We start from the raw sequence: 15387 nt of genomic DNA on the forward strand, positions 1-15387 counted from the left end.
ACATAAACTTTAATTTAAGATATATATAAAAGTGTCAGACTTTCCGGAACACTTTCAAAATTTAAGTTGAAAGAGTAAATTTTTTGGGAAATAATTGTCATTTTGAATTCCCCCTGTAGGCAGGAAACGGTCAGATTTATTAAAAATATACCAAAAGGTAATTTATAAAAAAAGGTAAATAACTCATGTATCTATAAAAAAGTTATGGCAATTTTAAGTAAAAAAAATTTCGAATAGTTGCCGGCATAATTTTTTTTTTTATCTTATATTTCAAAATCTTTAAATTGATGTCAGTTTTAAAAACGCAGTCGTTCCTAAACATATCCAAAAATTGTGTTGAAACAAAAAGAATATTAACATGCTTGGGTATTCTTTTTCATACTCTTCTTGTTCTATCATAAAAGAATAACCGAAGAAAGAATATTAAAATTTCATTAGGATTAATAGTTTTAAAAAGAATTATAGCAATTTTAAAATGTAGAAAATATTTTTTGAATATTTCGGTTTTTACAGTGGCCTAATTTTTAGATATTTGTCTAAATTTCTAAAATTAAGAGATTTTTCAATATTTGTGTAACTTATAAATTCAACTAAATTAAAATTGGGTTCTTTTGACGTTTTGATCATTAAAATAGGTATAGTGAGAGTTGAGAATTTCTATAGACATAAAAAAACCGCACACCATCACAAGACCAATAACTTCTTAGCTTCACATCGAAATTAAAAATCTATTCAATTAAAAATTAATTATAATTGGAAAAATCTATTGTTAAATTCAGGTTAAACCTAAAATAAATTTTTTTAGAAATAATTTATTCAGTATTATGTTATTAAAAATTTAGAATACTATAAATTGGTAATGGACTACACAAATACTAAATAGCAATGTAAAATCATTCAACTTTGTAGTTGAAACTTATTATCATATCAAACCTGATTCGACAATAAATACATTAAAAATGATGATTTTGATTTTATCTATATAGAGAAATTGGTCTAAGTAACTTCTTAATTGATAAAGAAGAAATTGTTTTCAATTATTGCAGGTAAAATCTTCAACTAGTACGAGTTGTGATCATTTGATATATAGTTGAAAAAAATTGGTCAAATGATAGCTGAGAAAAATGAATGATAGACAAAAAATAAAAACTATATAGTACAATAATTTTAATATGAATAAGAAATTGTTTCTCAGAAGAGGAGACTACAGTGATGCAGTCCTTGAAATTCATTGATGTTAATCAATTTAAATAAGATAAAAACCAAACAAATTTTGATTTTTTTTCCTATACTCAAAATGTATTTAGAAAAAAGTGCAAAAAATTTACTTCGATGAGCGATGAAACCTCGTATCCCTAGAGTAAGAAGATTAAGTATTTACCGACTTGACACCCACATATCACACTTGATCACGGATGAAAAGTACAATACATGCTAATTCAAAATTTCGAAGTCATTTTTTTAGATTTAAAAAAAGTAAAAAATTTTAAATAAGTTTAACTTAATAATCTGTCTTATACTTTTTATGAAAATCTGTGGCCTCCCCGTGTAAGGTACTTTAAAATAAAAAGTTATACAGGTTTTAAGTCAAAGTAATTTTTAAAAAAAATTTAGGGGATGGTTCCCTAACCATATTTTTCTAGTTTAGCCAATGTAGTTAACATTAATTTTTAAATACGCTTTCAAATAAGTTTTGTACATTCAAGATACTCATTCAGTGTACTTACGGCTATTAAAAATCCAAATACTAAAAACGAACTAATTCAGAACATCAATCCATATTAGCAAATACAAACAAAGACATAAAATACATGTGGGTTCCCTCCCATGTAAGAATCATTGGAAACGAAGCAGCAGATAATGAAATTGCTATATCATCATGGATATTACTGTAAGAATTCCCTCAAATGATGCCATACACGAAAAAACCAAAAGAATAGATCGAAAATGGCAAAACATATGGAACGAAATATCACCCAACAACAAACTTGAAAAAATAAAAAGAAACACAAAAAAATGGCATTCAAACGTAACTCTGACAAGAAGACAAGACGTAATCCTAACAAGAACTCGAATAAGGCATAGTAACCTCACCCACGCACACGTTCTGAACCACGAAACACAACCAATATGCCCAAGCTGCAATAAACTTGTCACCATAAAACATATATTTACAGAATATACCAAATACAACAACGAACGTCTCATATTCAAACTGCCAAAGAACATCAAAAACATCCTGAAAGAAAATAACGAAGAAAACATCCTCAAATACATAAAATTGCTAAATCTATACTCTTTAATTTAATATATAATATTGCATAAACTTTTATTATTATCATAAATTGATTGTAAAAATTGTATAAACTAAATGTACATATAAATGTAATTCTGGCTAATGACCACAGATGTCGAAGCCTTAATAATAATAAAAAAAAACAATTTAATATTGCTAAGTGATTGGTGCATTTGAAAAACCCACAGAGAAAAAAGAAATATTATAAATTTCAGTAGAAAATATATAACTAACAAAATAAGTTATTATAATGACTTATAAAAATATAACAATGGAATTTAAAATATACAAGAATTCATTCAAACATATTTCAAGAGTAGGAAAAAGTAATTTAAACAAAAATTATAATTCAAATAATTTTATTTCAATACTTAACATTAAAATCAACTACATATCATAAAAACAAAATTATAAAACACAAAAAAATATCAGTGTCCTTTAACAAAAATAAAAAAATTTAAGATCACAAATTAAAAATTAAATTCATTAACATAAAAAAATTGCTTATGAACTATTTTAACAAGAAAAAAAATAATACAGTTTAAACTTAAAAAATAATAATTTTATATCTTTATAGATACCTGACTAATTGAGTGAAATGCTTATATTACACACATTAAAATAGGAATTAAAATGATTAAAAATAATTTTTACATTTAAAATTAATTTTCAAATAAGTATTATTTTTTTTTTCAATTTCACTGAAAATTTATTTTAACGGTATAATTATAATATAAACTATTATATCATTATAATAATTTTATTGTTATGATAATATTAATATTGTCATAACATTTTTAGTTGGTTAATATATTTACCAGGTAAATATATACAAAAAGGTGATAGTATTTTTTGTTTAAGTCAAACCAAACCAATCAAATTGTTTTTGTTTATAATTTATGTAGGGCTAGTTATAACTTGTTTTTTATTTTTAATATTTTGGTCATATATCAAATTTTATTTCAAAAATATATGCTTAATCAGTTTATAAAAAATAAAAATAGAAGTTCAGTTATAAAATTTTTATATATGAATTTGAATAAACATAAATTTTTATAATTGATTATTTCACCAGTAATAATTATAAAGTTTGTAACACTACATTATTATTTTACTATTTCTAAAAAAATATATGAATATCATAACATATAAGTTTGTTTCTATAAAAAAAACAACCAATAAAATCACATTAGTAATTTAACAAGTCCTTATTGTTATAAATGCTTGAACAATTAATAATTATCAACATGTATAACTTTTTATTTATAATTATAGATAAAATTTTATTATATTCTATTTTTTTTGCATTTATAGCAAATGCGGAGAAAATAAATTAGAAAAACATGCATATTGTTTTATATGAAAAATTAACAATAAAAATGTCAACAAGATAAAATTTTTTTTTTTAGGAAGTATATAATTTTAAAATTAAAAAAACATAGATAATAAATACAATCAATCAAAGATTAATTAGAAAAATTGTAGTTTTTAAATGGTATGTTAAAAGTTGCTTATAAAAAAAACGATAACATGATTTAATATTTATTTTATCTAAAGTCATCAATAAAAAATTAGGGAAATTAATGGAGCTTTTGACACTAAAACTAAACAATTAATGACTAGAAAATACAGAAATACTTATATCTAGGAATCATAAAATAATTATAAAAAGAATTATTTCACTAAATTTGATCACCTGTAATATCTTTGAAAAAGGTATTATAAATAAAAAATTTGTTAAAAAAAAAAGTTCTCAAATAATGTTAAAACATTTTTCTGTTTTTAATTTGGTTATCCATAAAGTAGTAATTTTCATTTTACTCAAAAATAATTTGTATGAATTATCGAAAATATAATTCTAAATCATAAAGATTCAAAAACTGTTAAAGCTTTTAATATTAAATGTTATTTATCAAGCCGTATATCGAAAATATATATTATATAATATTAAATTATAATGAGAAAAACTTTAAGAAAGCTTGTGGTGGTATAGGGACATACAGAGAATTTTTATCAACATCTCGGAGTTTTCCCATAAAATTAGGATCATCGGCAATGCATGGATGCCCAATACTGTGCCAAAATAAACATCGACAATTCCTACAAAGTTGAATCATTTCTGCATACTCTTCACGCAATCCATAACATCTTAAGAAGTTAAATTTATCAACATTAAAATTACAAATGAATATAAAAAATATTTCATTCACTAACTTTCTTAATTTGTGATATAAATATTGCCAATCATGACTAGTAGTAGGTGAATTGTCTATCACAGATTGTATTTGTCGAGGACTAAAATGGAACTGACATAACTCACGCCATATACGTAATTCATCAACTAAACGAGCCATAACACCCCATGCATGAGCTGACCGCTCTAAATCTCTATGATCGGCTAACCGCAATAATACTTCACGTACACATTCTTCTGGTAATTGTTCAAATTGAGGTTCATCATTATTAACAGGCTATAAATTATTAGAATGATTGTTACCAGTAAATTATAAATACAGATAAAGTAATATATATTTAATAATATTTCAGAAAAATTTACTTGACGTATTTCTATATTGTCAGCGATTTCATGAATACGATTTATAGCACTTAAGTGTTGCTCCCATAAAATAGTTGAACCTAGAGGTCTGCCCCAGCAAGCAACCTCTACAACATCTCTAAGTTGTCCTAATAGACGATCCAACATATGTTTATTTTGTTGACTTTCTGATACTAAATAACCAAAGAATACATTAAAAAGAAATCTTGATTAAATATTATTACATTTTTTTTTAGCATAGCCTTAAGATTTTACATTATTATTAGGAATTTTTTAGAAAAGAGATTTAAAGCAAAAGAATATTTTTCACCTATTTCAAAACTATGTCCTTGCTAAAAAAACCAGTTTTTCCCTGTGGATAAGAATACTTCCACGGCCACTCTACCAGTCATAAAAGGCGACTAATGAGGTTGAGTCAGGTCGACAGCCAGCATAAAATTTTTGTCAAATAGTATGGGGTGTCCTGAACGAAATTTAGGTGAATTGTCGTATGTACGTGAGGATAACAGGTGAGAGGGAATAAAGTAGTTAAAAACGGAGAAAGCCTAAGAAATAAAGTGTTTGATACCAGCCGGACAACTTGTGTGGTAGTTGTTTCACCAGTCATGTGTACAAGTCTACCCAACGCTTGTAGTGTCAACGGTGTAGGGACATCAAAACTTAATTCTAGGCTGGACTCGTGTAAAAGGGAGAAAGATAGATACAAAGTAAGAATAGGTAAGTGAAATTTTAGAATATAAACTGGTAGAAGTAGAGAATTAGTAGGAGTATTGAAGAGGAGAAAAGTTAACATTTGTTGTGTGCAGGAAACTAAGTGGAAAGGAGAGGAATCAAAGGAAATAGGTGAGGGTTATAAAATAATATACTTAGGTAAGTCTAGTAGAAAGAATGGTGTAGGAATAATAATGGATGAAGAGATGAAAAGTAAAGTAGTAGAAGTAGCTAGAAAAAGTGACAGAATTATAGTCGTAAAATTGATATTCGAGGAAAAAGTGCTGAATGTAATAAGTGCCTATGCACCACAAGTAGGATATGATGAAATAGACAAGGAGAGAGATGGATGAAGTGATGCAAGGAGTACCTGGCAATGAGGATGCAGTAATAGGAAATATGAATGGACGTGTAGGTAATGAGAGAATAGGATAAGAAAGAGTACATGGAGGGTATGATTTTAGTAGAAAGAATGAGGCTGGAGAAAAAATCCTGGATTTCACAGTATCATATGATCTTGCTGTGGTTAATATTTATTTTAGAAAGAGGGAAGAACATTATATAACATAAGAGTGAGAGGAATAGATCACAGATTGATTATTTTATGTGAAAGAGAGAAAGTAAAGCGAGTAAAAGATTGTAAAGTTATATCAGGTGAGATTGTAACTACACAACATAGACTGATGGTAATAAAGGTGTGGTGTACCGGAAAGAGAATATTATTCTATTATTTTATTCTCTATAGTGATGGATGAAATTACTAGAGAAATACAAGAAGAGGTGCCGTGATGCATGTTGTTTACTGATGATATAGTGTTAACAGGAGAATATAGGGAGGAAATTAATCAAAACCTAGAGGTGTGGAGATCAGCTCTTGAATAAAAGGGTTTATGAATAAGTAGAATTAAGACAGAGTATATAGAGTACGAGTTTGACAAAGGAGAATTTGATGTGGTTAAAATGAGGATATCAGTGACAATTGGTGAGGACATGATTGGGAGGTGAAAAGTTTTAAATATTTAGGGTCAGTTGTGCAAAAGAACGGTGGTATTGACGAGGATGTAAGACACAAAATTAAATGCAAGTGGTTGAAGTGGAGAAAAGCGTCTGGCGTCTTATGCGATAAAAAAATTCCAATGAGGCTGAAAGGTAAATTCTACAACACTATAGTGAGGCCAATAAAATTTATTTNAAATTAAATGCAAGTGGTTGAAGTGGAGAAAAGCGTCTGGCGTCTTATGCGATAAAAAAATTCCAATGAGGCTGAAAGGTAAAAGGCTGAAAACACTATAGTGAGGCCAATANCTATAGTGAGGCCAATAAAATTTATTTAATAAATTCATTTTCACCTTGACGTGCTACTTCTTCTATTATATTAAAAAGGACACGTTGAGCACATCCTGATAAAGCATTCAATCTAGGAGAAACCAGCAAATCAAGAAGTTTAATGATATAATGGAAACGACGAACATCATGTACAGCAGAACGAAAATCTAAACGTTTGAGTGCTTCACTTAAACCATTAAATCCAGCAATCTATAAAAATAAGTGCCAAAATATAAAGATTTTTTATATACAATATTAGTTCATGAAATAGCTAATTCGTATTTATACTAGTATTTAATAATAATTAAAATTAAATAATAATATTTTTTACCTCTTTAGTGCATTTAATTGTAATATGACAATGAGGTTTTATGACACCATCATCTAAAAAAAAAACAACATATTATTATATATTGGTTATCTCATAAATTAATAGTTATAAAAGTAAACGTATAGGAAGGATTTTGTTTCTGTTATATAGTAAAAAATATTTTCTCAGTAAAATAAATCAAAGTAATGATATTTTTCAGTTTAAATAATGACATGGATAATCATACTTTTGTTTGATATAAAATTGAGATAAGAAATAATAACAATAAAAATAATTACGTCTTCAAAATACTACTTAGAGCAGTAAATGTTTTAAGCAAGTAAACTAAAGCAAAATTAATAACACCTAATGAATTTATTTTGCTGTCTAGTTAATTGTACTTTTACCATCTCCTTACTTAACCGGGTGATTGAGTTGTCTTACTCACATCACTTATAAAAAAATAAATACTTAAATCATAACTTTAATAGTTATTTATATTAAGAAAATAATTTTTTTAGTGGTTAATGAGAATTTGTTAAAAACACACTAATTTAGAGAGGATAGTTAAACAAAAGATCAATAGATGCAAAAATAATAATAGCTGATAAATCAAAAAATTAAAAATAAACAAAACATTTTTTTTTCATTATTTTATTGATTTTAAGAGTAATTGGGTGGTTTATAATAAACAGATCACCATGTATAATACTTCCTATTTTTAACTTCCAAAAAATCGAAATTAGGAAAAAAATTCAGAAAAAACAGTTTATTGGAAAATCAGGAACAATTATAGTAATAAGTTTATAAATCACTTCCCTCGGTATTAAAAACAGTTATTATAATTAATCATTTATTTTAACAATACTAAAAATATGGAAACTACTCCAAAAGTGGATTATAGGTTCAATAGTTATTAAAGAATTATCTTTTCTTAACCTTAATTAAAATTAGAGTATAATATTTTGACCCATTTAAATTTGAACTCTAAAGAAGTTTTACTCTAAAGAATATTGTGACATTGTTAATTTTTTTTTAATATGCTATTATTTATAAATGATAAAATAATAATAAATGATAACTATTTTTTATATACCCCTTATATTTAATAAATTTTTATTATAAATCATAAGAGTTGTTTTTATTATTAACTTAAAAATTTTGTGTCTTGTGTTATTAATTGTTATACATGGTAAATCATGGAGATAAAACAATTCCAATAACTTTTGATATATTAAATATTTTACATTAATTTATATTATGAACAGTTTTTATATTTTTAATCTACAATTTTAGTAAATAAAATATGTATTTTTATTTTATGAAAAAAATTAATAAATTTTCCAAAACTGCCATTCTAAAGAATAAATTTTAAGAAAAAATTTAATACCAAAATCTTTTTTTAATATATTATAGTTAAATTTCTAGACATTTTAAAAAATTGAATTTTTTTGTGTACAAGGTTTTGTGTATCATAAATCACCCAATTACTTGCAAAATAAATACAATAATGAATAAAAATGTTTTGGTTTAAAATTTCACAAATAAAACACTTCTGAAGTATAGGAGTATAGCTTCCATGATGATTTTTATCATAGAATCATTTGACCTCCACTGTGCATATAATATAACTAGTAAACATATAACAATGAATTATACTTGAAAAACTTTAAGCAAAATTAAAGCCTAATATATTTTTAATTAATTAAAAAGTGTATCTATTTTGAAATTATTTTAATTAACTAATAATTTCTAAAAGTTTATAAGAAATATTAAGTTCTTTTTAATATTTGTCACACATTGTTTTATTTTAATATAAATCATTATATTCATTTTGGTTATATCTTACAGGACATCATAATAAAATAGATACTTATTTTTTATTATATTAAAGTTTGTAATAATTAGGAATTAGTTTGGATAAACAATTCACGTATATTTGTCTTAACTTTTTTAAAAAATGAAAATTTTTGTGGAAAAATTCTACTCCTACAATCAATTTTTTTGTGTAAAATAATTGCATATTCTTCAACTTTTTTATTTGAAATATACTATCCAATCACATTGTAAAATATGAACAAAAAAAGTTTTTTTTTAAATTAGCCAGTATAATTGAAAATTTTATTTATAAATAAATTTTAAGTAAACAAATATTTGTGTAATATTATTGTATTCAATTAATGACTAATAAAAAAAAAGATTTTATTTACTGTTAAATTAATAGTGAACATGACTAATATGACTAGGGTACAGAGGAAAAATAGTAATAGTCAATTATTTTCAATTTTATTTTTATGGTTTAATTCGATTACCCATTAGAAGTAGTACCACATAATTAAATCTATTTGATGAAAATAGTTTTAATTTTTCTAATATTTAAGAGTCTGTATTTGTTTTACATTAAAAATATAGGAGTTTATAAATTTATATTTGTTGTCCTAAAAAATGTACATAAATTGACTATTACCGTTTCTCCCATGTACCCCTCAAATGATTACAAAATACTTGCATTGACTTTCGCTAAAAGGATATTTTGTTCTAAGACGTTTATTTGCATTGACTGTGTCTTCATTTTCCTTGTTTTCGTCCCTAAAAAAAATTAATATTTTTTTTAATAGAAAACAGTTAATAATGCAAATTTGTAATATTAAATTAAAAACATAATATATAAAAGTTAATTTTTCGCCATCTTCCAAAAAATAAAATTAGTATTTATCAATTAATTTTTACTATATACTGACGCAGTAAGTAAACCAATCTAAAATAAGTGGAAGGTGTTTCAATCGCAGATTTTGCTTATGCAATGTACGGTAAATAAATGATAGTAAAATTAGCTAATAAATTTTTTTTAACATAACACGTATGTGTTCTCAAAAGTCCCCGGTCATTCATCCTAATTATTTTATTCATTGGTCAGCCATTTTTTTCTCCAGATGAACGATATAATATTATATTATATTAGTATTATTTACGCTTCCAAATTGTACAAATAATTGTGAAAGACAGAAGTGAGACCGACTTCATTTATTAATATCTTTTAATTAGGTAGACAATCCAAAAATCTATTAATATATAATGCATAACCATGAGAATTTTGGAAATACACAATAGTCATAACGCGTAACATTTCTTTGTTCTTTTTTGATAAAATTATTACACATTACATAATTATTAAAAACAAACATTTAATAAATAAAGTCACACAGTAAAAGTAATACGTAAACACGTCATTAATATAACAGTATTATAAAATGTTAACAGAATAGTATAAATTTATAATAATAAAAAATAATATAATATTTTTGTAAGTGGTTACCAAATAAACCTGGAAAACTAGAAATCTCTGTATTACTTTAATTCGTTGTGCTTCGTAGAGCATTCTACATGACATTAATGTTACGAGTTAAATTACCAAACGTAAAGTGTAATTTACAGCATTACATTTAAGTAATATAATGTGGTTAACATTTACATATGTATTAAAATAAATACATAATGAAAATAATCATTTAAATGCCACAATATAATTAGTAATGAATAAAATTAATTACATTACATTTACACTAAAAATGTACCACGCTATAATATGAACTAATCTAAGGAATTTATTTAATTATTATTTTTAGGAATCGATTACGATTCCAAAAAAAATATCATATTCAAAGTACAAATCCTCACAATATATTATATTTTTATATTATATTATATTATAATACAATTTATTATACGATTTTTGAAATACTTAACTTTAAGTAAATAAAAAAATGTGTAATAAATTAAAAGAAACTTTATATATATTATACTTATTATTATATACATTTAATGCTAAACAAATTTTAACAAAAAATTCATAAGTAATAAAAAAAAAAATCTCATTGTTGTGCATTATTTATTAATAGATTTTTAGTTTGCCTACCAAATTAAAACATATTAAAAAATGGTTAAAAAGTAAATTTCGTTGAAGTTTATATCAAAGTATTAATTAAATTAAATTTTAGAATATGTATTTAATTGAATAATGGTTTATGCCAGATTCATTGTCTTTAATATAATTTTTTATTCAAGTTAAAGTTCTTTCATGTCATACATTAATAATTTAATGTTATAAAGATAGTCTGTAATGATGCAGGATGGAAGAAGCTGTGTATACTTCACTCATATTTCTCAGATTTTGTTTTTGAAAAATAAAACGTGTATAATGAGAAATTATTTTGCTAGTCCTACATTTTTTTTCAGCAACAGGTTTGTTGCATTTTTGATTTAAGTGAGAACGATTAAATTAATACCTTTCAACAAAAATATTTGAAAAATATTAATAATTTTTAAATACTAAAAATGATTCGTCTCATTTTATTATGTTAGTTTTATCGATATATCAAAACGCAAAAAGAAAACCTATCAGTATTTGTCTTTGTTTGAAATTCGTGTGACGAGTTTTGGATGAAGTTCAAATATTTCATTAAATCTTAAAAACGTCGTACTTTAACTAAGGGACTCAAGCCAAATAAAAAGTAATGGGTAACCTGAATTATTTTACATAAGTAGATTTCATAGATTTAGATAATATTTTAACCATATGTTAAGACATCAGAAATTACGGGAAAATAGAGTAATTTATTTTTTTCAATTGGCATAATTAAAATCTATTATTCTATTTTTCTTAGAATTTTTTCATTATGTTCAAATAAATTTAATTCCATCAAATATTTGTTTACATCAGACTTAACAAGTGAATTACTTATTTTTTTAACAATTATATAGCACAAAAATTGAATCCATTACTATTGTATTCACATCATACGTAAGATGCTAGAATGATAATCTTAATACCTTAATATTTAAATTAGGGAGTAGCCTAATAGTAGTATACGAGATTATCTCGTCCTATATAAAACACTCAATGCATAAAGTCATTTTACACTTTTTATTTTATACTTATTTAACAATTATTATAAGACTTTGAAAATAAAAAAAACATTTTTATATTAAACAAATATAACATTTTTTCGTGAATTAATCAAAACATTAAGAAAGTCAAATATTAGGGGTAATTGTACAAAAAAAATGACTGGTCACAATATAGGCAAAACTAGAATAATATTTTTAGGGAGGGCTATTTAAATTTTTTTTAACAACGTATTTTGGGAGATGGAACAATCTCCACCTAGACTCACGATATCCACGCTATCCCAACCCAACTAATAGAGTTAGTATTTATTAAATGTTTTTAAAGATTTAATTTTTTTGCTCGTCACTACACCTTATAAAATTTTTTAAACATGTCTCAACTTTGTTTTACCGCGACAACAATAAACATAATTTGCATAACTATGTTTGGCTTATGACTAATTTAAATGAATAAAATTTAACCAATTTATTATTATCTTATATAACTATAAATTGATGAATGAGATTTAGAGCAGTAACAGCTTAGGTTTGTTACCTCACAGACAGCATATTTTTTATTTATTATTATAGTTAGCAAACAGTACACGTTTTTTATAAAATCTTCAAATAAGTAACAACTAGGATAGATTTCCTCAATAATTTTTTGATTACACTATAAAGTGTTCACTTTGAAAGTCTATTCCTCATGTCAATAGTTTTCTTATGAAAAATTAGCAACCTGGTAACATTATTATGGAGATGTTATAACATTGTTAGAATTACAATATTCAGGAGAAATAGTTATGAGATAGGTATAGGATTTAGAGTCTCCACTTTTATTTTTTCATTAAAAGTAATTTTAAAATTTCGCGATTTTCAATTTAATATTTAGATAAGAATTTCTTAAACATTTTTCATTTAAATGTGTATAATTAATTTTAAATTTTTCAAATAATGATAAATGGTTTTACTAAATGAAATAAATTGATTATTATATCAAGTATGCTTATAGGATAATACAGTTTTATATTAAATTTATCTTATAAAATAAATTTTATTTAATAATTTTGTAAACATAATATAATGTAATCAACATATTAATGTTTAGGTATGTAATGTGATAATAAAAAAGCTATATGCATTCACAATATTGATTTTTATTTTTATATGTAATTGTTTCATACTAAATTTGAATTTCTTATATAATTCAATATTTTTTTTTAATTAAAATTATAAAATAATTATTTATTTAAACCATAAGTAGTATAGAGTGATCTTGTTATTTTTTGAAATTGAGGAAGTAAACATATTATGATTTTGTTTAGCACACTGATTAAAATTTACATTTTTACACTATACCATTTTCAAATTAAAGAACATTTAACTTTAAAATAATATAGCCTACATGTTAAAACTTCATTACTAAGTTCTTTAAAAATATTAAGATGAAATAAGACTAGCATTCTGCTAGTCGCCTATACATAGTTCTCATGCATAATACTTCACTAGTACTTTTTAAAAAACTTAAACTTACTTAGATAACAGGTTATAAATTACTAAATAAATAAATTTAGAAATAAATATAAATAATATTTGTTTGTAAAAATTTCCATAAAATTGATATACAATAATAATTCAAATTATTTTAATTAAATTAAGAAATATTCAGTGAAATACTTTAAACCAAACATAATATTAATTTTGAATCTTATCATATCTAAAATTCGACTAAAATTAAATAAACCTTTAAGTACAGATATGATATACACTTAGTCTACTTCAAAACATAGAAATAAGCATATTTAAAATTTTCTTAACATTAATTGGGACACAAAGATCAAAATATTTATAAAGACATCCAAACCTCAAGTTTTTGAAGGTATATTAATTAATTAATTTTCAATGTCATTTAAATGAATTGAGGTAAAATTTCATAAGCATAAGCATTAGTATGATTTTTGTTGTTAAAATTGTATCTGGAAACTGGAGCACTAACTAATCCTAGGTTAATATGTTTCTGAATTTTTATTTTCTAAAAGAAAGCAAATTGCTGGTGAATTTAAAATTAAATGTCTAGTAGCGTAGGAAATTCAACTAGGCATATAGGAAAAAAGTAAGACATTGATGTACACTATCTTACTCTTTCTTAAAATCCAAATATAAATTCTAAATTTAAAACATACAGGATTAAGTTCATAATAATCAAAAAACCACATTTCTCATTTATATTAATTTTGTTTAGCTAATAATATCTTTAAAATATAAAAATGATTTATCTTACCAATGGTCATTTGACTTTTCACCGCGGCAAGCTTCAGAAATTGTAATTCTAAAATGTATAAATAGCGAACTGTTATTTCAATTATTTTGTTTTTAAAACAGTGCAAATAAAATAAAATATTTCTAGTTACTTTTTTAATATCCAACAAGTTCAATAAAAAATAATAATAAATCGTAATAAATACTAGTTTTACCCATTGAGTACATTATCTTGTTGAAGAAGAAAATTACAGCACTCCAAAATTTTCTTTTTTTCCCAACCTTCCTTTGTTTTTACCCATACCTCTCCAGGAGATCGCCAATCTTTAGATATAAATGGCATACTAATTATTAAAATAACGAAGTATGATACTCAGTTGATTGAAAAAATAAACAAAAATAATTTTATCAAACGAATAAATATTTTGAGCTAAAGTACTCTAAATTCGTACGCCTAACGAAGACAAAAGAGAGACACTAACTGCAATCAGAACAGCGAGATCAGTACAACTGAAAATCAAACAAATAGAAAATTACGAGTAGAGACCTGACAACGACGCAGTATCAAAATAATAGCAAAATGTTAGCACATGCGCACTACATTCAACTCAATTACGGAATAATGTTTAACAACTACAAAGAAAGCTAGTTCTACACATTTTAAAACATTGTTTTATTATTGCTCTACAACTTGCGCCGTATCTACTTTTATTTTTAATATTTTGTTATTACTGTAAGATGTAAATCAAACTGCAACATAAAGCACGAAGTGTAAATAAATTTATAAAAGATACAGGAGAAAAACGGTAATGATTCATTTCTGTAATTTCCAGGAAAACAAAATGATAGTTATTAATTCCTATAAATTTTTAATGGTAAAACAAAAATAGACACTTATATATTATAAAAATTATAATATTTATCATGGAGTAGATTTCATTACTTGATAACACAACTTATAAAATGCGATATCGAATCAAACCATTAACTCAAAATTGAAAAAGTGGATTTTTACCTTTTTTTTCCTTTACTCTTTATATT

At 24.2% G+C, this 15387-nt stretch overlaps 1 protein-coding gene across 1 annotated transcript; it reads right to left on the reverse strand.

Moving 5' to 3' along the window:
• Positions 1-2638: 2638 nt before the first annotated feature.
• Positions 2639-14867, reverse strand: LOC126898850 (F-box only protein 32). Its single transcript, XM_050673259.1, has 8 exons — positions 14562-14867; positions 14369-14416; positions 9710-9789; positions 7222-7274; positions 6914-7100; positions 4854-5026; positions 4511-4767; positions 2639-4444 (listed from the first exon to the last, which is right to left on the reverse strand). The coding sequence occupies exons 1-8, from the start codon at positions 14687-14689 to the stop codon at positions 4249-4251; spliced, it is 1122 nt and encodes a 373-aa protein (XP_050529216.1). The 5' UTR covers positions 14690-14867; the 3' UTR covers positions 2639-4248.
• Positions 14868-15387: the final 520 nt, after the last annotated feature.

The sequence above is a fragment of the Daktulosphaira vitifoliae genome, unplaced genomic scaffold, assembly GCF_025091365.1.
Source record: "Daktulosphaira vitifoliae isolate Bord-2020 unplaced genomic scaffold, ASM2509136v1 Scaffold_1, whole genome shotgun sequence".
Taxonomy (NCBI): Eukaryota; Metazoa; Arthropoda; class Insecta; order Hemiptera; family Phylloxeridae; genus Daktulosphaira; species Daktulosphaira vitifoliae.

Bases quoted from the DNA above. Each gene is read 5' to 3' on its own strand.
- LOC126898850 (XM_050673259.1), bottom strand. From the start codon at position 14,689: ATGCCATTTATATCTAAAGATTGGCGATCTCCTGGAGAGGTATGGGTA. The intron at 9,790-14,368 runs GTAAGATAAATC...AATTTTTTTTAG, and splicing joins GAAAAGTCAAATGACCATTG to GGACGAAAACAAGGAAAATG. The intron at 7,101-7,221 runs GTAAAAAATATT...TTATTTTTATAG, and splicing joins CAATTAAATGCACTAAAGAG to ATTGCTGGATTTAATGGTTT.